At 33.1% G+C, this 26803-nt stretch overlaps 1 protein-coding gene across 19 annotated transcripts in view; it reads right to left on the bottom strand.

Moving 5' to 3' along the window:
• Positions 1 to 26803, bottom strand: part of RIMS1 (regulating synaptic membrane exocytosis 1) — a 695397-nt gene that overhangs the window by 540716 nt on the left and 127878 nt on the right. For all 19 annotated transcript variants that reach the window (XM_031964645.1, XM_031964638.1, XM_031964642.1 and 16 more), the window contains exon 2: positions 16890 to 16970. In XM_031964645.1, coding sequence (XP_031820505.1) covers positions 16890 to 16970 — 81 coding nt within the window. The remainder of the gene's footprint in view (positions 1 to 16889; positions 16971 to 26803) is intronic.

The raw sequence follows: 26803 nt of genomic DNA on the forward strand, positions 1-26803 counted from the left end.
CCAACTTGTTACTATCCCAAATTGTCTCATCCTTGTGCCCAAATTGATGAAGATAACTCAAAGAGCTAACGCCCAAGAACTTGGAAACAGCAACAACCTGCTGTAGCACCCCTAGACCAAAATCCCTTCTTCTACTCCAGTTCTATCAGCCACAGGAGGAAAACCTATAGAGACTTGAATCCTGGCTTGAACCCTCTCTGCTTGTGTTATGGCCTCTGTCTCCTCAGTAGAACAGCTACTAAAAAGTAGAAAAGAAAGTTTTGACTCATAAAATTTTTTGTCACTCTCTAATAGTTCAGAGTTCTCCCATTATATCCAGGGTCATTTCTACCTGTGCTGAAGGATATCTTGCTACTGAACTCAGATGGCCATAGAGGAGAAAGTGAGGCTGGCAATTTTGTACAACTCTCCCTCACTTAAATCCAATTTATATGCAAGTCATGGCATCATATTCCTGATGTCATGGTCCATTTTAAGAAAAAAAGACAGATAACTTCAATACAACAACAATAGTAAGTATTGGAGGCTTGAATTCACTTCTTTCTAACTCCAGCTTTACTTGTTAAGAGCTGCCTCCAGAATCTAAGCTCCTTGAAAGCAAGGACTGTCTCACTATTCTATATGTAATCCCAGTGTTTATCACAGTACTTGGCACATAGTGAATAGTGAAGAAATATTTGTTCATTCATTCATCCATCCATTCATTCATTCATTCATTCGCTCTTTTCCATGCTCTGCAGTCCCCATATTATTGCAAGTGTGCTTCCCTATATTGGGTCAGAACAATTCTTCAGAGAAAGTGTCTGCCAAGCTGTCTTTGACTTTCAGTACCACATTCTCCATTCAATTAGTCACGAATTCAATTCAATTAAGTCCCACAAACATTTATTAAGCACTTGTGTGTAAATTAAGCACTTATGTGTAAGCCCAATCAATTTTATCTCTATAACATTTCTAGTTACTCATCACTTCTTGCCAAAATTATTATGAAGACTTTCTAACTTATCTCCCTTTATCCTTTCCAGTCTATTCTTTGGCCAACTGTGAAAATAATTTTCTTCATTCATAGACATGTTACAAATGAGAAAAGCAGGGCGACAACAGTTTTGGTGTTATTAATAACCAATTTATTAATTAGGCTACTTAATGATCAATAAATTGTTGATCAGTTTTTCTCTCAGCAACAAACTCTTTGGAAAAGGAAATATTCCTGACTTCGTGAAAATCTACCCTAATACATGCATACACACACACACATGCACAACCCTAACACCTTCATATTCCAGGATTTCATATTTTTTCAGTTCTGGGCATTATTAGAGAAGAATATATAATTAAAAATAAACTGAGAAGATACTTTTTAAAACACACATAATCTATAAATTTTGAAATTATCTGGAAGTTTGTCCTAAGATTTCTTTAATGAGGATAACAAATCCTCATATAACTAATAAACCATTTTTTCCCATAAATCTTTCTCCAAGGAAGATAGTTTTCTCAGCCTCACTAAAGAATTAGCTGAAGAGAATGAGAAATACAGAAAGGATGACCCAGGGAAGGCTGGAGTTGTTTATATAAGAGCTAACCAATCTGGATCAGAGATTTGATTAAGAGAATGGAGAAGAAAGTCTGTTGTTAAAAATTGCTGGCTGCAAAGAAATGGCAATATATCTCATTTCAGGAAGAATGTTATTTATTTTATTGTTTTCTTTTTCATCTAAGAGTATCTTGTCTCATAAGTAGTAGAATTGCAAATTATCTTATAAAAACTTACCTTGTTGGCTTTGATATACAATGACATAAAGCCTGAAATTACATGTTGTAATAAGCTTGAGAATAAAAATATTCATTTTGCTGTTCATTGCTTCTACACTTCCATTATGAAATATTTGATCATCTCAACATTTCATGATGGCATTGTTCTCTCTTTATAGCCTGTCTCAATGAGGAATTCAAAACACTCATTAGATGCTGGGTCTTATCCTACTCATGAGAATGGAGAAAATATATCTGTCATGGAATATTCATTCACTCAGAATCACAGAATTTAGAGTTAGAAAGGATCTTACTGGTTCTTTCAAACTATTCAACCCATAGTTCTAATTCAACCCATACCAAAAAGAAATCCCTACTTTAACATGATAGACAAATGATCATTCAATTTCTTTTAGAAGATGACTGAAGCCTCTCCTTTAGATCTATTTAAATACTTAATCTCTTTTCTTCCATACTAACTTTACTAGAAAGGATTAGTGAATGTGTGTGGGTGTGTCTCCAAACACATTCAGGTCAGCAGAAGGTTAAGGTTATAATTTATCAAGGTTTTAGAAGAGCTTTTGATCAAATTAACCTAAGCATGTATGTTTGTTAATGCATGTGTGTTAATGAATGAATAAAGCACAAATGAGTAAATGAAAAAAAAAACATTTATTATGTGTAAGGCATGGTAGTAGGTACTGCTAAAATAAGCACAAGTAAGCAAGATAACCTCCATTTCTAGGAACTTTTATTCTAATAGAAGTTAATTCATAGAAAAGTAGTGAATGTGCTAAAGTGTTTTAGAGAAGGAAGTCAGAGGGAATGGGAATAACAGACTGACTGAGATATCCTTATAAGGAATGCTAGTATTGATTTAATTACATGCATGCAATTCTTATGAAAAGATGGGGAGATATTGGTTAGGCAATAGTATAAGTAGATGAATTTGGAACTACTTGAAAGGCAGGACTGAAAGAGTAGTCAATAATATCAGGTTGGAAGATTGACAAACCTTAAGATGATACAATCAAGGACTGGATGAAAGAACATTGTATATTTAACCTAGAGACACCTTAGAGGAGATTTAAGTATCCAGTGAAGGACCCCAAGGATCTGCCATGTATTTAATGATTTTATTGATGATGATGATAAAGGGATACCTAAAGAAGGTAGTGATAACTAAAATATTCTGGAGGGCAAGGTCAGTATCCCAAAAAATCTTCATTAACTATTACACTGAGATCAATCTAATAAGATGGAATTTAATAAAGATAATATCATATCTGGACTTAAAAAAAAAACTTCAAAAGTACAAGATGGAAGTAATATTGGCAAATAATAATTCAGGTAAATTCTGGGGTTATTAGTAATATGTAAACTCAATATAAGAAGTATAAATAATAAAGAGACTTCAAGGTTTATATAATCTAAGAATGCATTAGAAGATGCAAACAGTGCCCAGAAGGGGAAGGGTATGCTACATTGTAATCTGATCAGGACTATGTGGATGTAACAGTTTAGAAAAAATATTGATAAAATGAAGTAGATAATAAGTAGGAGGGTAACAGGCTTTGAGATCAAGCAATAGAAGGATGAATGGATAGAGAATATTTAGCCTAGAGGAGAGAGAGCAGAGAGGAGAAGCAAAATTCTGACAAATAAATAACACTTATTGAGAAAGGAAGATATTCAGAAAATTATACAATCTCAAAGCTGAAAGACTTCAAAAGCCATTTAGTCTAATCTACACTTGATCAAGGATCCCTAGTATAACATATTAGTCAAGTGTACATCCAGTTTTTACCTAATGACTTCTGATCCATTTTTCTTCAGGGCTCAATATATAAGAACATGTTTTAAAATCTGGTTGCATCATTGTTGATTACTACATTATAAGATGTCAAATTGACTCTTGATCTTTTATTCATTCAGGCTCAGGAGTTCATCCAATAAATCACCAAGTTCTTTAGATGCTTCATCCAAAATTTCTCCTACTTATGTTTTTGTTATTTCCATTATTTCTTTTTACACCATAGCTAGATGAATACAATGGTTTTAGTATACAAAATGAACTCTTTCTCTGAGCAATTAGGTGGAACAATTGATAGAACATTGGACTTAAGAGTCAAAAAAAAAAAAAAACTGAATTCATATCTAGCTTCAGATACTGTATGACTAGGGGCAAGTCACTTAATTACTGCATGTCTCAGTTTTCTCAACCCAGAAAATGAGGATAACAGCAACTACCTTACAGGATTGTTGGAAAGTGCTTAGCACAATGTCTAGCATAGTAGACTTGCATAAATGCACTCTCTGTGGAATATTGTAATGCTGCTTTCAGCATGAAAGTTTGTTTTTGAGAAATCGCTCTCCACTACCTTAAAATAAAATTCCACTACTTGAACTTCCTCAAGACCTTTATTGTCTCTATATAATATAATCTCTAACTTCTCTGAATATCTGCCACAACTTTTCCACATTAAGTACATTGAGAAAAGGTGTTGATCTGGAATGGCAGAGAGAGTTTCTTTATCTGGGAATTCCTTGTACTAGTGAAATCACATGTTCAATTTCAATTCCTATCCTTATTCCTTTATGTGTACATATTGTCTCTTTGCTGGATAATAAATTCCTTGATAGAATGTTTGTTCGTATTTCCTCAGCACCTAACCTATAATAAATATGTATAATTTTTGTTTGTGTTTCCCCAATGCCTAGCACATGATAAATACTTATTGGTTGATTGATTGGTATGTAGTCTGAAAGAATAGGTAGAATTGTGCCTTAAAGCATAGGAAGAATTTCAAGGGGCAAGAATTGGTGATATATGGAGATGGCATTTGTTTTTCAGTGACTTCATTTGAGAGGTTTTTTTTTTAATTTTTTTGTTTTTTTTCAATGATTCTGGAGTGTTTTGCCATTTTCTTCTTCAGCTCATTTTACAGAGGAGAAAGTAAGACAGAGTTAAGTGACTTGCCCAAGATTATACACTAGTTAAATGGCTGAGGCCAGATTTGAATTGAGGTCTTCTTGACTCTAGGTCAGTACTTTTTGTAGTACATCACCTAACTTCCCAAAGGAAGGCATAACATTCATTAGATTTTAATAGTTGTATCTAAATCTTGATGCTAATTTCATGATATTAGATGTTAAGTTCCTCTTAGACAGGAATACTCAAAATGTGGTAGGGCAAACTCTGAGGGTCCATGAAACCTTTTCAGGTAGTTTAAAAAGGAAAACAAAGAAGAGGAAATAATCACCCAGAATTTTCATAGTACTTAGATGTTTTAAATTTCTAATATGGTAAATATCTATAGATATATTCAATCTAAACAAAAGTCCATAGAGGAACCCTCAATAATTTTTAAAAGTGTAAAAAGATCCTGAGATCAGAAAGTTTGAGAACTTTTGCTTTTAAGTATCTCAAAGGCATAGTGGTATAGTAGATTTTGTGATGAACTTTGGAAGCTCTAACTTCAAATACTACATCTGAAACTAGTTGCATGGCTGTCAAAAAATTCTATAAATTCTCTTCTTCCTTAGACAATACTTTACAACTATATTTTTAGAAAGGTTGTGATCTATGTTAGCCAATGGAGCTCCAAAATGAATGAAAGTAGGATTACTACTGATACTATTTTTTTGCTATATTCATTCATTTAATATTCTTTGAGTACCTATAATGGGAAAAGCACAATAAATTATTTTTTCTCTACAGTATATTCTTTCTAATAGTAATGGAAAAAAAGAACAAATGACAAAAACATTTTCTTTTTTTAGAAGGAAGGTGAAAAACTATGGGTGGAGAATGTTGGATATGATACATAATTACTTTATCAATCAGTAGATTTTGTTCAACTGTTTTTCTTTGGTACAACAAAGAGTTTTATATTAAGGGGATCTACTGCTAATATTAGGAATATTAGTGAGAATATTATAAATATTATAAAATTAGTGAGGAATATTAGTGAGAATAGATCTCTTTAATGTTAGTTTCAGGCATCTTAATTTTACATCTTTACTATCCTCTCAGAATAGAAAGACTATTTTCATATTGAATATATATATTCTGTTACAATAGAATATTACAGTCGTAGAGGAAAAAGCAATGATTCATAAGGAGACTAAACTGGCTCCCAACTTGAGGTAAACACTTTTCAGATAATATTATTACTGGCACTGACTCCTTTTATCTTCTCTGTATATGCTTTCAAAGTCAGTGTCTAACATATTATTCTTGGTAAACCAAGATCAGGTGATCAACTAATAGATTCTCATTTGGCTAATCTTCAGTCTTTATTTGGCATCTCTGAAATATGTATAAACGTGTCAACTGTGTCTCAGTTAATTTAATCCTAAAGTTGTGACTCTTATGAAGTTCATGGATTATTCATTACTTTTTTTTTTAAGGACATGTTCTTAAAACTAGCTTCTTTTTTCATTTTCCCACATTGGTCCCTGAATATAATAAAATTTTATTCCAGTGGTATGGAAGTAATCTTCAAGATGATGTCCAAGGAACATATCCTCTAGAAGATAAAATGGAAATGGATTTATCTTTAGTTTGGTTAAAGCATGGTGAATTGGGGCATGCAATCATACTCAAAGATTTCCTAACAAGTTAAGGAAGCATTATTATATGTGTCAGTGAAGAAAGTATTCATGCTGAAGAAAATGTAAACCTTAAGAATTTGAAGGTGTAAATTACTACTGATTAGAGAACTGCAAATTAAAACAGCTCTGAGGTACCACCTCACACCTCTCAGATAGGCTAAGATGACAGAAAATGATAATGATAAATGTTGGAGGGGATGTGGGAAAATTGGGACACTAATGCATTCTTGGTAGAGTTGTGAAATTATACAATTATTCTGGAAAGCAATCTAGAACTATGCCCAAAAGGCTATAAAATTGTGAAAACCTTTTGACCAAGCAGTGCCATTACTGGGTCTATATGGCAAGGAAATCATAAAGGAAGGAAAAGGACTCACATGGGCAAAAATTTTTGTGGCAGCAAAGAATTGGAAAATGACTGCTTACCCATCAATTGGGGAATGGCTGAACAAGTTGTGGTATATGAAGGGAATAGAATATTAGTTTTTAAAAGTGATTATAGAAAGACCAGGAAAGGTTTACATGAACTGATGCTGAGTGACACAAGCAGAATCAGAAATATATTATACACAATAACAGCAAGAATGTGTGATGATCAACCATGAAAGGTTTGGTTCTTCTTAGCAGTTCAGCAATCCAAAGCAATCCCAATAGATTTTGGGCAGAAAATGCCATCTGCATTCAGAAAAAGATCTAAGGAGACTGAATGTAAATCAGCACATGCTATGTTCATTTCTTTTTTCTTTTTTTTTTTTTTATCTCTCCTATGGTTTTTACTTTTTGCTCTGCTTTTTCTCTCCCAACATGATTCATAAAGCAATGTATATTAAAAATAAATAAACTTGCTACCCCAAAAAAAAAAAAAAAGAATTTGAAGGTGGAACAATATGGATTAAAGGAAAGATTCTTACATTTAGAAGTCAAAAGAACTAGATTTAAATATTAGCTCTGGCACTTACTAATGAGTTAAAATATATGCTTTATAACTGTTTGTTACTATTTATTATTTTTATTATTATTATATAGGCACTGTTGCCCATTGGATAAAGAACTGGCCTCAAAGCCAATGTCCAGATTTCATTTTTGCCTCTAATACATATTATTCATGTGACCCAAAAAAGGTTATTTAACCTTTCAATAATCTAGGCAGCTCTCCAAGATTATAATTTGTGAAGATGCTAACTTTCATGGGTAGAAGGAGTTTCTTCCCCCGTAAATATCCCTATACCACTGAAATTATATCTAGTGAAAATCTCCTATTACTATTATTGGTATTAACCAATATGACATCCAGTTAGGCATATCACCTTTTGACACCTTAGTTTCCTCATTTGCAAAATGAGGTTAGGCTAAATACCCCCTAACGTTTCTTACATTTATGAATCTATGGCTATGTGATTCAAAATATTTGTATACTACTATCAACTGAGAGTGTTATCAACACCAGTAATAATATCACCTCTTAACGTATTGAAAGAAGGTATAGATTTTCACCCAAGCTTTGCCACTACTCAGTGTGTGACACTGAGCAAGTTCCTTCAACTCTCCAGGCTGTATAATTTCTTCTTGGGGTTCATTTTATTCATTTATATATCTCCATTTTCTTCAATAAAATAAGAGAACATACCAATCAAACTCCCAAGAAACTATTTTACTGACTTAGAAATAATAACAACAAAATTCATTTGAAAGAATAATAGGTCAAGAATTTCACGGGAATTAATGAAAAATTGAAAATGAAAAAAAAAAAAAACATTAAGTATGGGAGAGATAAACAGAAAGGACTGTCTTTGCCCTCAAGAAGCTTACATTGTACTACGAAATACAATGTAAACCTCAATAAATTAATGTCACATAATTTGTGGAGGGAAGGAGCACTATAATTCAGGGACAATTGTAAAAGGTTACACAGAGAAGTTAACACCTGAGCTGAATCTTGATAGAAGACAAAAAAAGAAAATAATACAGTACCCTCCCCAAAAGAAAAAAAAAAAATTAAATCCATTACCTCATTATTTAAGTCTACTATGCAATTCAATTCAGTGAACATTACATTGATTAACAATGAAAAGCCCAAATCACATTTTATCTTTTATTTAAAACTCCTTTCAAATGCTAAATTACATTCCCAAAGCAAAACATTTAAGAATATTAAAACTTATATATTTATGACAAACTTGTTTGCTCATAGCATTTTATATTTTTAATAAGAGTTCAAGAGACAGTGTGATATAGTGGATAAAGAAATGATCTTCAAGCTGAGAAGACCAGACTTCAAGGCCCACCTCTAACACATACTGCTAGGGAATCCTAACTACTAGTATTCCAAGACTCCTAATCTTTTTTTTTTCTTTCTTTCTTTTTTTCCCCTCTGAGGCAATTGGGATTAAGTGACTTGCCCAGGATCACACCAAGAGGAAGTATTAAATGTCTGAGACCACAGACATTTATACACTGGTGCTTTATACACTGCCCCACCCAGCTGCTCCATTCCTAATCTTTTATACATATAAATTATAGAAAAGGTGCCAACTTGCATTTATTGTTGAGTTTCCTTATCCAGGACTAATTTATAGAAATGAAAGCACAAGTCCAGTCCTAATCACCTAATATTAACTGAGATTGGTATCATGCCTTAAGATTTACCAGACACTTTCTTCATAACAAATGTAAAGATTAGGAATAGAAATGTTGTCCTTTTCATTGTACAAATGGGAAAACTGAGTCTTAAAGAAGTTAGCTGATTTGCATATGATGACATATCTAGTAAATACAAAAGTAGGATGGAGTCCAGAGCTCTGAGTCCAATATTCAATCCCTTATACAATTTTGCACCATGAAAACAGAGAAAAACTTGGGAGAGAATAATTATATAGACACACAGAGAGATGAACAGATAAAGAAATACTATGACATTATAGAGAAAGAGCTGGTTTCTGTGCCAAGAAGACTTCAAATCTTCTCTTTTATACCTACTGACTATATGATCCTGTGTAAATTGTTTAACCTCTCACTATCCAGGTAATTCTTAGATTTTAAATTGCAGAGCTAAGGAAGTGGTTTTGTTGTTGTTGTTGTTGTTGTTGTTGTTGTTTGTTTGTTTGTTTGTTTGTTTTGAGGCATTTGTGGTTAAGCAACATGCTCAGGGTCACACATCTAGGAAGTGTTAAATGTCTGAGACCACATTTGAACTCAGGTCTTCCTGACTTCAGGGCTGGTGCTCCATCCACTAGTGCTAGCTAAGCAAGTTTTAATTGATACAGGGAGTTTCTACACTGGTAGTTCCTTCTTCCAAAGATTCCACATGTCTGTACCAAGATCCCAAATAAAATAAATTGGTTTTGTATGTATATACATGGATGTTCACATATATGTACATACAAGAATAATTTTAGTTTAGTAGGATGGATTTGTCATGTTAATTTTGTCTATATGACTTAGAATGGTTTCCTCTCAAATACTGATTAAATCCCTACTCCTTTTTCTTTGATTCCTCATGCTTCAGGCTTGGATCTTCCACTACAAAATATTCCCTCCGATCCTTTACATTCTACCTTACTGTGAGGAACTAGTTGTTTCCAAGGGATTTCTCTTCATTACCTTTCAATTTATGAAAGAACAAGTTCCCCCATCCCTTTATGTGCTCCTTGTTATTACTTCACTTATAAAGTAAGACATAATAGGTTCATCTTAAGATAATGGGTGCATACAGAGATAAAGTAAATGTCAATCAATTATTTTAATTAATGGTTTACAGTACTATGGACTATTGATTAAAGTAAATAATTGCCGTGTACTTCATCACATATTTGTTATATGTATGGCCAGGACAATTATGAATAAGGGAGTCTATTCTGCCATACTCTACCAATAATCCCTAGTACTGTTTATATCCATTATTGCTCTTACTGTACCACTTCAGTCAATCAGCAAACATTTATTAAGCATTTGATGATCAGCCAAGCATTGGGGATATAAGGAAGAGCAAAAAACGTGATTCCTGGCCTGGCAACTTTACAAAACAGTAAATGTTACTAGGTACTGACCAAGTGACATTTCCAAACTGTCAATATCTCCTTTTAAAAACTAATTTATTAATGCCACCCATATCTATATCATAATAATTTTACAAATGCCACCAGCACCAACTTTCCCAGAGAAAAATAATTAAGCAAAAGCATCCTATACAATGTTCATATCAGACAATATCTATAATAATATGTTCAAGATGTCTTCCACTTCCCTGGCTTTTTCAAGGGAAACACTCTTGTGATTTCATGAAAACATTTATACTGAATTTAACCTCAGTTTGGAACTATAGTTTATCTATAGTTTACTAGATATATATAGTTTATATATATATGTATATATGTATATATATACATATATATATAAACTCTATAGTTTATATAGAGTTCGTCATCTCAGTTTATCAATGATTTATAATTTTAGTTATGCAGATATTTACAAAGAAGAATGTTAAGTGCCAAGCAGCCTTGGTATTTAAGGGAGACAATTTTTAAATTTTGTTGAATATAAGTACCATCTTCCCATGATTAAATCTACACATTCATTTTCCACCCATGTATGTTGGTCCTCTTGAGTCCCCATGGTATGATTTAAATGTGCATCATGATGACTATTGCTGAATATAGCTTATGCCCTTGAGATTGGGAAAAGGATGCCTATTAAAAGAAATCTTTGGAGAGCAGCCTTCCTGTCAGTTTCAAGACTGACTTAGATATGAATACAATATCTAAGCAAAGTGAGAGGGCAGAGGATTTGACATGCATTTTTCACATCACAATTCTCAATTTATCTTTTATGTCACTTTTTTCCTCTTGGAAAAATACTAATTTAGTCAAAGATCAATAAGTAGATCAATAAACATTTATGAAGATCATACCACATTCAGTAAAGTGGGCTAGATGCTGAAAAGGTACAAAGAAAAGTATGATATGTTCTCTGTCCTCAAGTAGTTTATTATCTTTTAGGAGAGATAGAACTAATACAGAAATTAGTATGATATAAAGTGAAATGATCTCTCTTCAAAACTGAAGTTAAAATAGCTATTAATAATAATAATGAGTATTTACATATTGTTTTAAGGGCACTTTACAAATATTATCTCATTTGACCCACACAACACCATTAGGAGATAAGGTGTCATTATTATCATCTCTTTACAAATGAAAAAAATTGAGGCAGACAGGTTAAGTGACTTGATGGACACTTCATTAAGGAAGTGTTTGAGGACACATTTGAACTCAGATCTTCCTGACTTGAGGCTCACTGTTCAACTATAGCTTTCTTCAAAGAGTCTTCCCTAATGTTCCAAGTTGCAGATTTATTCCTCTCATGCTGATACTACTCTGTACCATTTCTATATATTTATTATCTTTTGCTTTGTTTCATAATATATTTGTGTACACAGTTCATTTCCCCTCAGAACCATATTTGAGGTAGAGTAATCCAAGCATTGCTTTACTGTTATGATAATCTTTCTTTCCACTCTTCCAGAACCTCATGGTCTTCTGTGAGTGGTACCCCCTTATTCCTTTCAGTGGCTTTAGGTCATCCAAACTAGGGAAGGGTCAGTCTTCCCCTATTGTTATTCACACACACACACACACACACACACACACACACACACCTATTAAAGCTCTTTACTCTCTCTATTGGTTAAAATATTGTGAGTGATCAGCAGTGCCACAAAGATTCAGGTCTGATCACATAGAAGGCTGGTGTGATTATATATTATATTGCTATTAGACTTGGGACCTTTTATGAGGGATGTGCACAACAAGTAGTAATGTAAACACTGGCCAGCCTGTGAGATCCTGAAGTTTTCTTACTGCTTAGATGATCTGTTACCCCATTTTACAACCAAAAATGAATTTGCCTTTGGGGACCAGTGGGCAGGAATCATGTTCTTTTCAGCTCCTATGATCTGTTCATCTGCTAGCCCAATGATCTGCATATAGTGGTATAAGCATTTAATAATTTTAGAGAAATAGTGGAATAAATGCATAAGTGAGTAATTGGTAATTCAGAGCACCTAAGTAAGTTTAGAATAAATTCTAACATAGGAACTTATTGATATTATAATCTCTAACACATAGAATACAGAATGGACTACATGCATTTTTAATATTTTAAATATTAATTTATATATATGCTTTTTATATGGTAATTTTTAGTATGCTTAAATTGTTCAAAAATACATATATGCATAGTCAATTCTCAATACTGATGGAAGACAACAACAATGTGGAAAAATACAACTCATGAATGATTCCCAAGTGATCGCATATAGTTTTGAATTTGTATTTGAGGATGGATATGTCTGAAATACTGAGATTTCACATATACTTCCAGCCAAAAAATAAGCCACTTTATAAATCCCTAATGAAAAAAGAGATGGAAAATATACAATTTATTTATCTTTTTTCTGGCACTAATAATTCTTGGTTCAAATACTGGAGATTGAAAACATCATTTCTCAGACTAATAGAAGCACTAGCCCCAAATTCAATGGTATTTTCACTGTCCTCACTTGCTTTATGGTTTCCTGAATCAGATTAGTAATAATTTGCCTTTCAAAAAACTCATCTTTTTTGTCTGAATAAAAACAATGATCTTATCAAAAATAATTAAAATAAGTGATTTTAATTAAAAACTGAAAATATGTTTCTGTGTGGATAATCTGTCCTGATAAAATTTAGAGTAGATTTCATTTATAAATCTGAAAATTGGCCTGTTTAAATGAGGGGTTAACAGTAACAATATTTTGACATCTTTAATATTTTGATTGCATTATGATAATTCACAGGGTACAAATATTTTGAAAAACAGTAATAAGTGAAATGAACATTTTGAGTGTTTTATATTGAGCAAAAGTATATACATGTATGTGTATAAGTATATACATGATATATTTATAAGAATATATGCACATATTTAAAATATTCCTATAATTATATACATATATATATATATATATATATATATATATATGCCAGTTGTTGCATATGTATCTGTCCATTTAAGAAGTAGTATGGCAAATTGAATAGACAGCAAGCTTCAGTGAATAAAAACTAGGGGTCAGGTCCTGCCTCTATATGTATTGTCACTGGCTGTTCACTTAAATCAGCTCCTTAAGAGTATGGGTTATAGTTGAGATGCCATTATGCATAAATAAAGGGATTTGCCACACCTTTGTCCATCATAGGTCTAGGACATTACACAAAACAAACAAATAAAAAAAGGTTGTATCTTCCTGAGTTCAAATCTGACCTTAGGCCACGTAATAGCTGTGTAACTCTTTTTGCCATTCTTCATTCTTCATCTGTAAAATGAGTTGAAGAAGGAAATAGGAAACCACTCCAGTGTCTTTGCCAAGAAAACCCCCAAAATTAGGTCACAGAGACTATGACTAAAAGGACTGAACAATAACTAGTGAAAAATATAAAATTCCATTATGTCAGATATACCACATCCAATGGTATATTAAGGACTATAACAACAAGCATACTGTTTCTAAGTCTTTCTCCTCTTCTACCTCCTTATAATTTTCAAGTATTATTCTATCTCCTGACATTTGCCTCTTCATTCCCTTTTCCATGGCAAAAATGTGCATCCATGTCATCATCAGTCTCAATGTGATGATTTTGACAATTTAACTTTCCTGTTTCTTAATTTCCTTATCTGAAAATAGATACAAATACTACAAAGATCTTATTGAGTCAGCAACATGTTAACATTATTACTTCTTAGGTCCCTTTCCATTTATACTAAATAAACTGATCATTTTTTACATTCAGACATCCTGTATACTCGATTCCACATGTATTTCTTTCTACTCCTATAGTTTTACTGATTCAGTCAAACATATATCATTTTTGCTTTTTTAATCCATACTGAATTTTTTAACATGATACTAGGATATCCATCTCCCATTACTCACCCAATAGGCATTTGTCTTTCTCTCCTCAAATCTGTGCCTTTATTGTGTAACAATAGCACCCCAAAGAGTGTCAGTCATTTTCAGAGAGAAGTATCATTTTTCTTCAACAGAATTTTGAGAAAGAGTGGGATTTCTGCCCAAGGGCATCAGAACATAGTAGAGAGGAGTGAATCAGATATGATGAATTTTGTGAATTGCCTAATAGAAGGATTTTTTTTTTTTTTTATTAGCTGGTTCCTGAATTAAATTGCTGAGAGAAGAGAGCTCCAGAAAGCTGGGGGGGGGGGGAGGAGAGGGGATTCTAAAGAGTTTTCCATTAATCCTTTTTCCTCTGAAGTAATATGTACCAGGTAGGGAAATGGAGGCAAAGTTTTTTTTCTTTCTAGTCTCGAATATTCCCTCACCCTCAAGGAAACAATACCTAATGAAATACATGTCAACCTACTTCTAATTTACAATATTACATTAGACAAATTATGTAAATATATGGTGATCAAAAACAGACGGACAAAATCTTGGATTTTGAAAGAGAATGAATTTTTTGAAAAGAGAATTTTTTGAAAGAGAATGAATGATTGCCACATCCAACGCTGATAGTTTTAAAAGAGAGATAAAAATGGGGGACTTCATTACTTCTCTGATTGACAAGAAATTAAAAAAAAAAATTATTTTACATTAATGATGATTCTTTAATGGGTTGCTGTTGTTTTGTATTGTTTTTTTTTGTTTTGTTAATCCAGAGACTGCTTCAAGCAGATCAATACTAGAAAAGGAATACACATCCAAAGTTGCAGTTCAACCATTCAAACTGAAAGAAAGAGGAAAAAGAACATTGTCCTAGGAAGTAGCAGAAATGCCAAACTTTGAGGAGAATGCTTTCAGAATATCACTGAAGATGTACATCACCATGAAAAGAAAGGCATTTTCTTGAATTTGACATTTCCTTCTAAAACATAAATTTTAGCCAACTTTTCCCCTCACTATAATTAAAGAGAAAAAATTTTTATGTTATTTGTCATGTTTCTCTTTATTTAGAAGAAAAACCCTGCAAATTGATATTATAAATCCTCACTTTACTTGTTAAGTTTGATGTTCTATTTTGAGTGCAATTGATAGGCCTTATGAATCCACTGAAATTTCATACCTCAAACATTCATAACTTCCCAAAAATATCTATAATATAGCTTTTGCCTAAAATTAGGTGTCCTTTATGTTATTTCATTATTTTCAGGTTTGCACAGCAATAAGGAATACTCTTCATTATATTGTTTTGTTGATGTTACTTTATCATGGCTGCTTTTTGGAAACTAAAGACTTTTAGAGTCCTTGAATCCTTCTGGAATTCTGTTGACCATCAAATCTGAGCTTCCTAAACTTTTGCTTGAATATCAGGAAAATCATTTATTTTCCTCATAAGTGGTAATTATGTAACACCATACCTAGAGATAATGACTAAATTGAGGTCATTACCTTGGTCAAGGTAAATTTCTAGGAAAAATATATTCTTACTGGGTAAAAAAAAAAAATGTTTTTCCAGAAGACATTTAATGTTATAGCTATTTAGATTTTTTTCTTAGATAGCCTTACTTTAATTGAATTTAATTCAATCTCCATCTGAAATATATTTTCTTTCCAACAATATTCACTAGTGTGTGTATATTTCCCTGTCTTTACTTAATCTCCATATCAAAGAAAACCGTCTCTGAGAAATCAATTCTGCTCTCTTCTGTTAGATGGAATAATGGTAGATGAGGCAATTTGTATCAAGTATTATCTATGAATTTTGTTTCTTTATCCTTATTCCTGCTCTCAAGATCACATTTATTATGGAAAACTGATTTTTCTACATATATGTCTTTATTTACCTAATTTTTTTTGTCATTCATCTCTCTGTTTCTTTTCCCTATCTCTGTTTCTAACTATCTCTCTGTCTCTGTCTCTCTATGTCTATTTCTCTCTGTCTCTTTCCTTACCTGCTTATCAACATATCTATGATTTTTAGTTCAGACTCTACTTTCCTTAATGAAGGGAACTTCCTTTGTTTGGAAACAACCTATTTGTGCTAATATACAACTCTTTGATTAAATCCCTTCAGCATTGGCCTAGGATATGGATGAATTTTCAAAAATAGCCAATAAATGTCACAAATAGATTAAACCCACCCCTTCCTGTCTTCTAGTTTCAAAGTTTTGCATATAACATTCTACTGATAAAACAGGAGAATTACTGCTATTCTTGAGCCCTGAAAAAAATTCTTTAGATGGATTTTTATCATTCAAAGTCTTTCATTTTCTTTCAGTCTACAATAAAAAATTAGAGAAATTGAGTCTTTCCTTGCAAAATATATTTAATGAGCACTGAGGTAATTATTACTAGCTTGATATTAATGATTTTTTACTACAAATGGCCGTCTCCTATTTTTTCAATTGCATATTTTATAATAATGAATATTATAAATAAAACACATCCATCTACCAATCATACAACAGCATAGGCAAAGACCTGTGCAAGAGAGTACATTTTCAGTCAATAAAACCAATGCCATACTCACGGTGAAGGTTGGTGAGACTGGTTTTCAGCATTCCTTGGTGTTTTGCGGGCCGCAGGTTTCGCCATATCCCTGACAACACACCTGGGGCGCATGATAGACAGCACAATGCACTATTAATGTTCATAGGCCTAGAACACACCTGGAAATCTGATCAATCTAATAAATAGGCCACGGGGATTGGGGGGGGAGGGGAACAAGAAATCTAAGAGCCTTTAAAATCCCCCCAAATGATAAGGCTGCCTACCTAGGGAAAAAATTACTTTGCAAAAGGTATATTCCCCAGGCTTAGACTTACAAGCTCTCCTTCCCTATCTTGGCAAGGTGCAACCTATTTTCAATATCCAATATTTTTTCTCTTAGTGGAAATGAAAATGTTCCAAGCTGCTTTCTCCATAGCTGAAATGCAACTATGAGCTGTGGCCAATCCAGAGCCATTAGAAGAAGAAAGATGAATGCTTAAAAATAGGATGGCAACTTTGATATACTTCACCAATGAGCAAGCTTTTAGCTAGCTTTGTCTATTTGAACTAAAACACCACCTCAGAGGTAGCTTCTTTATGCAAACAGAGTCAAGAAGCTTGGGTACTATTCCTCCATTAAAAGCCCTACCCAAGCCAATTAAAGAAAAACTATGTGGGAACCTATCATATCTAGAATATTGGTTTTAAAATAGTGATACTTGGTAAGGAAACCCCAAACTCTATATGATAAAAAAATTAAAGGACTTGGTGCTTTTTCACTATATCACCAAGAATTAAATGTAGTGATAAATATCTCCAAAATATTGGATATATGAAACACACAAAAAAGATGGACAAAAAAAGAAAGGAGACTGTTTCTCAGTTTTAAAAAAAAAGCTATAGGAATCTTGATAGTGTGTGGAGCACTGGAAGTTATGCTTTCAGGGTCCCACTAGCAGAATAAACCAAGTTGTTTTTTTCTATTTCTAACAGAATTCTAAGCAACTGGAGAGCAGGGAATTGATATTAATTTTTTGTTTGTTTGAGTTGTTTTTTGATATTTGGATATTCCCAGCTCCTAGTACAGTGCTTGGTACAAAATAGGTGTTCAATAATTTTATTGATTATTTGTTTTTGTTTTTGGACATAGAAGAGAAAAGAAACTTTAGCCTTTCACTTCATTGGCCCTTGAGTAATTTTGATTTTTGATGGAAATTAAACATAATAGGTTTGTTTCTTTTTTTCTTCCTCCCTGAAGCTCTTCTTTTAAAAAAGGAAAGATGTTGTAATAGAGCTGAGATTCCCTGTGCTGTCTGCCCACAAGACCCCAGGCTTTTAATGGTCTTTGTAGATGGTTTTAGGGGGGATGAGTCAGGAATTCTTTCTGGTTGGCTTCACAGAGAGCCTCATCACCAACTTCTTCCTGAAACAAGTCATTTATACACCACTTAGAAGTGGAGCTAAGATCAGGCAGCAATCAATACCAGCTTTCCCAGTGGGAAAAGCTGCAGGGCTAAATTCTCCACTTCTGAAAAGAAAAATACACAACTTCACAGGAACACAGAGATATACACATACATACACACACACACACACAAACACACACACACATGACTTGTTCTAAAGTAGATAAATTAAAACATATCAGTACACTTTCTAATATTTATTTATTCATTTTATCTAGTGATCTACCAACATGCTTATCCAACCAACTATGTCACCTGCCCACTCACTGGCTTACCATATCTGCCCATTCACCTACCTACTCACTCACCTACCTATCTACCTACCTGTTTTACTAATGATTTAATTTCTATAAAGAACTCAAAAAGAAGAAATTTGATTTGTTTACACATATCCATAGATTGTCAATAGCATAGGGCAAGGAGAAATTCCATTAATTTATCCAAGATTATACAGTAACTATCAGAGAAAAAAACTGTAACATAGGTCTTACTGACTTAGCATGATGGATACAGGGCAAATTTTATTTGTTTGATCATGTGCATGTATGTGTTTATTTGTACATATATATGTTAACATATATGAGCTATTGAATAAAGTACATATAGAAAAATCTTATGTATTAAATGTAACTAGTTATCCAAACTCCTATATAAAAACAATGACAATGCAAAAGAATGCCTTATATATAATTATATAGCATGGGGGACATTGTGGATAAAGTGACAGACCTAGAGTCAGGATTACCTGAATTAGATCTCTATATCAGGTACTCACGAGTGGTGCAACCCAAAACAAATTATATCACCTCTCTATGGCTCAATCCCTTCATTTGTAAAATGAGAAAGTTAGATTCAACTTTGAAAGTCTCTATAAATATATGATCTTATGATTCTATGTATGTATATCTATGTATATATGTATGTGTGTATATAAATGTAATTGTGTATGCATGATATTAAGTATGGTTGTCTTTTATGACACTGTCTCTCCTATGATATAGCACATATGAAATATCTCATCAATTAAAAATATTATAGATATTTAGATATGCATGTATATATATCATGTTTATCTACTTAACTCTCTCTTATCTATCTTTTATCTATCCTTCTTCATCTTTCTTTCTTTCCTTGTCTTTATTTCTGTCTCTCTGTCTCTTTTTATATCTGTCTCTTTCAAATCAGAAAAACCCAGATTCCAGTCTTGCCACTAATATTGGGGTGTGACCCTGTCATTTATCCTCTTGGTGCCGCTCAGGCAACTTATTTAGTGTATAAAGTGTATGCAAATTGTTGATCTACATTAGTAAGAAAAGTTCTTCATTTGGAGTTCACCATGACAATAAAATAATAATCCCAGTCAAAAATCTAGGAATCTGAAGCTTAACCATGAGCCAGCAGAAACTGAACATATCTATTTGATCCTTTGAAGAGGGTGAAATTAAAGAATTAGAACTAAGAAAACATCCAGGTAGAACCTTGATGAAGCGAATTAATGTACTAGAAATTCTGAGCCTTGAAATTCTTGTCTGATCTGCATTGGGGGCACAATGCCCAGTGAGATAACATGCACAGAACTAGGAATCTTTAGGGATCCTTCCTCCCCTCTAAAAATAGTACAGCATATTTAATCTGTCTGTACTACTTTATGAAAATGCCTGAAATATCACAAACTTTGGAGAAATTTGTGAAGGAAGAACTATATCTGTATGGAGCCATATGCTTCCTCCTTCCTTAGTCTCTCCTTCCTTCCTTCTAAATTTGCAGATATTTGTAAAGCTTCAATGTGTTAGCTAATTGGCTTTTCCTGTAAGAAGTTCTGGTGTGGCTATGCCTCTTCCAGTAACCAAGCCATGCCAGCAAAAGAAAAAGCATGTGTTTCCAAGTAAAACTGTTTATGGTTGAGGGAGGGATCACATTCTTTGAACAGGTATTCATATTTGAAGTGAGATTCCTGGTTCAATACTGATAATGAATTAAGTTTCTATGGTATTTTTTTAAAAATACAAACTACATCAGAATTTCCTTTGTTCTTTCCTCTCTCCCTCTTTCTCTTCCTTTCTTCTTTTCTCCTTCCATCCCTATTTTTATTTCTTTGTTCCTCCTCTTTCCCTCTATCTGTCTCTTCCTTTCTTCCCTTTTCCCTTCCTGCTATCCTCCCTCCCTTCTTCCCTCCCATCAGTTTTTTCCTTCCTCTTTTCCTTTCCTTCCTTCCTTCCTTCCTTCCTTCCTTCCTTCCTTCCTTCCTTCCTTCCTTCCTTCCTTCCTTCCTTCCTTCCTTCCTTCCTCCTTATATTTTTACCTTTCTACTACTAATAGTATCTAAATGGAAAATAAATAAATAGCTCCAATTCTAAAATATTACAATTTTAAGTCTAAGTATGCAATATTGAAGCACATCTACCTTCCTAAATATTACAACTGATGCTTATTAACAGGACTAATTCTGGTCTTAGACTATTTGACCTTTTGTTTTCTCATTTGGAAATTAGGGTTGATAATATTTGTAGCTAATAATGATTATAAAGCTGCCTCAGAGTTGTGAAAACCTGGTTTGAGGTCTTGCTCCTGACATATACCAGCTATGTGATTGTGGGCAAGTCATTTTACCTCAGGAATCTCTAATACTACTAGATGCAAGTGATTGCTAATTTACATTGTCGAAGGAATGGCATTCCCCCTATTGATAAAATGGGTATACATATTTATGTATATGTGGATCCTACTTCCAAGTTATTTGTTCATGCAAATTTAGAGTTAGAACCAAAAGAGGCCTTTGAGATTATCTAGTTTAACCCCTTCATTTTGCATAGGGATCTGAAGCATAGACATGTGACTTGTCCAGGATCACACATATGTTATTTGTCCTTTGTTCTCCATTAAGGCCATGACATCAAGGAGGTGATGCCATGGCATGAGAGTGAATTGCATTAATTACAGGAAGAACTGCCCCAAGTAACCTGTCTCATTTTCCTCTCCAGAGCCATCTTGGTCCAGTGGCAAGATACAGATCAAGATAACTAGAGATGGCCCTGGATGAAAATGGAAACTTTGGCCTTTTTAAACTAAGGTCTTTCTTTTTATATTTGTATCATCAATATTTAATACAGTGCCTAAAATAAGAGAAAAAATTATTATTTCTCTCTTGATATTAATAAAAAATTATTAATTGAAATTAAGATTTTCTCTATTTCCTCATTCACAAATCAGTCCTTATAGGTTATTCAGCCAGCCTTTTGAAAGACATTGCTGACAAATGAAATTGTGCAAACCCTCAGGGTACATGCCTTTAAATCTTGGGTGGGACTCCCTCCCTATAGGAGACCTTACAAATAAAATCCAATCTAAGAAAGATCTTGCCCTTAGAAAATAAGCCCCTGTTTATCCTTGGCATCTTTCATTAAAATTAATGTGATCAGGCTTATAGTTTGCTAAAGACAATTGAGTCATGATTAGATCAAGTTTTCTTCAGGATGCAATTAAGACTTTTTTTACCTACTTGCTCCTTAATATGTCCACCCATTTTTGATTGTTAACCAATCAGAGTTGATTTTCATCCTCCGATGGATTACAGCCTCTTTTCCAAAAGTTTATTAAGCATTCAGAGGCCTCAAGAGTCATGAGAAAAAGTCAAATAATTATCTTTTCATTATTTATTTTTTATTCATAATTTATAAAATTATTGTTAGCTACCCAGAAATTGTCTCAGACTTTTCATACATTGCATATATTAAAAAATTTTAATAAATATTTTTCACTCATACATTTATCATGTGCTACTTTTTATTCTCAGTACTAGAAATTCTTGGAAAGCCTACTTTTTAAAATATAAACTCCTAAGGAGAAGGGGAAAAGTCATTTCACATATTTCTTCAGTCATCCAGATTTGATTTGAGCCACAATCTAAACTTTGAATTGTTCTAATGTGACTTTCATTTTACTGATTTTTTTTGTTTCTATCCTTTGTTCATTTTCCTTTGTCTTTTCATTTAGTGAGAAAAAATAAAGGTTTAACAACTATCTATCACAATAAGCTAACTTACAAGTTACAATATAAATAGCTATATCAACGGAGGCTGGGGGCAAGACCAAGATCTACTAGAGGAAGAGAAGCTTCTTTGTCAACCTATTGGCCCAATAATGTCTAGAGAAATGATACCTAGAGGGCTGTGTGTGAATGAACGGCTTGAAGGTATATACCTTTACAGGTTTTGACAGTTCTAATATATGGAAATTGTTGAGCTGGAGTAATTTTCCATTATCTATTATATATTACCCTCCTTGTAATAGAAAGCACCCCTGCCTTCAGAAAATAAAACATGATGATGTAGTATGCTTCTGTTCTCAAATGTATGTCTTTCAAGTCGATTTATTCCTTTCAACCAGACATCCAGAAACCAACAAATTGTCACAACTGCTACCCCCACAGATCAGTGACTAAGGAATGAAAGCATTTGACTTCTTCTAATTGCACCCAGATTGATCAGACATCTTCTCCTTTCCCATTTTCCTGCTGCATATAAGCATTCTCCAGCATCAGTCAAGATTTATGTAAATGAGATCTTCTGTAAGCCTCTCAGGGGGCTGCTCTTTCTGACTCCACCTCTGAGCAATGCTGTTTTTATGAATGACTGCAATCAATGACAATGAATGCCTGCCAACTGCCCACTCAACCACTTCTACTCCTCCCTGTACACACTCTAGAGAAACTAGCAGTTCCATGCCTGCAGATGAGTCTATGATAAGGCTTTTATCTTTCAAAACAAGAACTAAATTTGCTTCTAAGATACTTAAGCTGTGGTAATTAGATATTCAAAATGTCTGCAAAATTCACAATTTACCTAATTACTTTCTCCCTTTTCAAGTTTCTCTGCAAGAGCATGCAATATCTTTCTATCAAAAGCAAAAGGGGAAAAAAAGTTTGAATACTTTTGATGATATTACTCCCATTTGGGGTTATTATTTAAGCCTGCCATAGTTAATTTCAGATATTAGTAATAAATTATGAAATATTAAAATGTATCTCTATTGATATGTTTGGGCTCATGCACACAAGAGAATTTCCAAGCTTAAGATCAAAGAGTAATCCCTTATGTGAGACCCTGTACAAATCATTTACCTCCTCTAGGTTTTAGCTTTCCTTTTTTATCAAAAAAGAACTATCTTTGGTTATGCCTAAAGCCTATGATTTTCATAATTATTTAATAATGGTCTTATGTATTTTACCACCAGGTAACTATAATACAGTGGTCTTAATAAGTACACTTATTAGCTGTGTGCAAGGCACTTGACCCTACTTGCCTCAGTTTCCTTCTTTGTATAATGAGCATAAAAAGGAAATGGCAAGTCATTCCCATATCTTTGCCAATAAAACCTCAAAAATGGGTCATGAAGAGTCAGATAAGGCAAATGATCAAACAACAACAACAACAAAAATTTTACTAATAAACTTTATGAGGTAGATGCTGTCTCACCTAACTTTGCATCTTATTCCCATATAGCAAATGTTCTGCATGCAAAACCTTACTAATAGTTGTTGTATTAATGAATGGATGGAAAAATGAATGGACAGCCTCCCTGGAGATTGAGATCAAATCAAAATCAAGTCTGTTGAAATTAGGAAAATGATAAACTGTTCTTGTGTTTGCTCTCTAGTCCCCAGCCCTTACTGTATTTCATTGCAACATTTTTGGTACTCAAAATAAAGTAAAAATAAACAATGTTAAGAACAGAAATAATAAAATATAGTCTACTAAATTGTCTATTGTTAAAATAATCTAGAAAAGAATTATATATCATTGAAAATAGGGTAAATGTAATGTGCTAATAAAATGATTTAGAACAGATTCTAACATTAATATCATGCTCTGCAAAATATTTGCAAATAAGTCTGTCTATAGTCTACGCACTTTAAAAAAGGAACTTTTCCATTAGTTTTTTTTTCTTTTTTCCCAACTTAGATGTCTATTTCCAAAACAAGAGAAAGATTTTTCCCCCTAGCATATGTTAAGCAGGCACATTTTAACTGCTACCTTAATTCAGTCAGTGAGGGTTTGAGTCCATGTATGTCTTACTGGTATTACTGGTATTATTATGTTTTAGTTTAGTATTAATTGTTGGTTGAAAGTGACTTCTTAAAAAAATTAAAAAGAAAAGTCAACTGTAATGATAATTGTATTGACTTGGGTATTAACAGCAAAGTCTAATAAAAAAGAATGTGAGAGGTAGATGAACAAATGTTGGATCGGGAATCAAAAGACCCGTCTTAAGGTCATTGCTGTGACACTTATTAGTTTTCTGACCTTGGGGGCAGTCATCTCTGAGCACTGCTTTCTTCATTTGAAAATGAAAATTTTAACATAAGGGTAGGGGTGAGGGTGGAATGAATTGGAACATGTGCCTTGAAGCTGGGCATGTGCTCTGATTCCTTTTGATGAAAGAACATATATATTCTGTCCTTTTACCTGGCTACAATAATACCTGAATATCGACTTCACAGAGTTGTGAAGAAAGTACTTTGTAAACTGTAATGCAACATACTGTTGAAATGAACCATACACAAAATGTTGGCAACCAAATGAGAAAATTGCCTTCAGTAAAACAGTTTTAAATCTCCTTGGAGAAATTAGAGAATTCAAATAAGAATGCATTTATCAAGCAACTACTATGTGCCAGCTATTGTACGATGTTGTTGTTCAGTTATTTCTAGTCATATCCAATTCTTCATGACCCCATTTGGGATTTTTTGGCAAAGAAACTAGAGTTGTTTGCCATTCCTTTTCCAGTTCATTTTACTGATGAGAAAACTGAGGCAAATATGACAAAATGATTTATTTAAAGTCACAGAACTAGTAGGTGTCTGAGGTTATATTTGAACTAGCACTCTATCTACTGTGCCACCCAGCTGCCCCTAAGTCTGTTAAATAAAGATCTGCACTACGTTTTAACAAATATTACCTCATTGGATCTTCATAATACTGGGAAGTAGATATTTTTCTATTTTGCAGTTAAGGTAATAGAAGCAAACAGAAATAGAGTGATTTCTCCAGGGTCACACAGCTAGTAAATGTCTGCGACCAGATTAGAATTCAATTCTTGTCTCTATTCCCAATATGTTCAACCTAGATTCCTCCAAGGACTTAAAAAGAGCTCAGTGAATCTTAGAGAATAATGCATTCTTTAATAAAGTAATAATAATAAATCAGTGATCTCAAATGCTAATTGACTCAATGGAAACAAAATGTGAGAAGGGAATATAGCAGAGATGGCTGATACAGAACTGTACAATGACCTTCAGAAGAAATAGAAATGCCATATAAATAAATAAAGCTAGGTCATTGGGAGTATAAAGAAAAGATATAACTGAGTAGGCATAGATTTATCCAAGAAATTTCAAAGGTAGATCAGTTTGCAAAGGACATAACTAGAAAATATGATTAAATTATATAAGGCAAAAGAATGAGGACTTCAAAAAATATTCCCTGTCCTTTCCTTCCCAGATAGCAAGAGAAGAAAAGTTGAAAACAGATGACTATGAAAAGGCAGAGATGTTTTATAATCTGTGAAAAGACTGTTCTCAGAAATCTGTAGTCTCTTTCTTCTGATGTCACCTAGCCACATCTTGCCCTTTTTTTCCCATCATATTTCTTCCTTTTATGTTTCCCTATATATTTCTTCTCTTTACATATGTGAATTTATGTACATATACATTTTTCTTTTCTTTATAGACATAATAGGATATTATCCTATTATTTTAAAAGTTCAATCTTAATCAGATAAGAGCCAAAAATATCATTTTCAATTGGAAGGTAGAACATCATACTTTCATAGAAGAGAAAATATACATTTAAAGATAGCCTTATCATTCCCCTCTTAGTAAGATCTGGGGAAACATAGTTCAGTATTTATGGAATCAGAGGAATAAGATAAAAGTGACTTTGAATAATATCTGCAGTTACCCTTCCACAATCATAGGGTTTAGGGGCATAATCTCAGTCTAGAAAATCCATGCAAAATTTTTTGGTTTTCCTTTCATACCAGAGAGTCTGAAATTTCTCTTTTTCCCTTATGGGTTATTTATTTACCTTATTGCAAAATCTAGGTTAAGTATTTAGTGTTAGGCTCTATGTCATCTGCTGGCCTTCATGTGTCATTTGTGGCTTCCACAAACTCTCAAAAATCCCATTTAATATCTTATACTAATCTGTGATATATTAAAACTATGATGGGGAACGTTGCAATGTAGAAAGGATAACTATAATCCAGCCTCCTCATTTTATAAATGAGGAAACCATAGGGAAGAGAAGGGTGATGACCTATTTAAGATCCCATAGTAGCAAAGTTCTAATCTTAGGATCTTCTAAGCAGGCAAAAAATATGGCAATTCTTCTACTCTATGAGCAGTGCAAGGAGGTAACTTCAGAACTATTTTTATGTTTAAGAAGTCATGGAACTGAGGAAGAACTTTAAATGACATTTCTGGGATCAT

This window comes from Sarcophilus harrisii, chromosome 4 (assembly GCF_902635505.1).
Source record: "Sarcophilus harrisii chromosome 4, mSarHar1.11, whole genome shotgun sequence".
NCBI classification, from domain to species: Eukaryota; Metazoa; Chordata; class Mammalia; order Dasyuromorphia; family Dasyuridae; genus Sarcophilus; species Sarcophilus harrisii.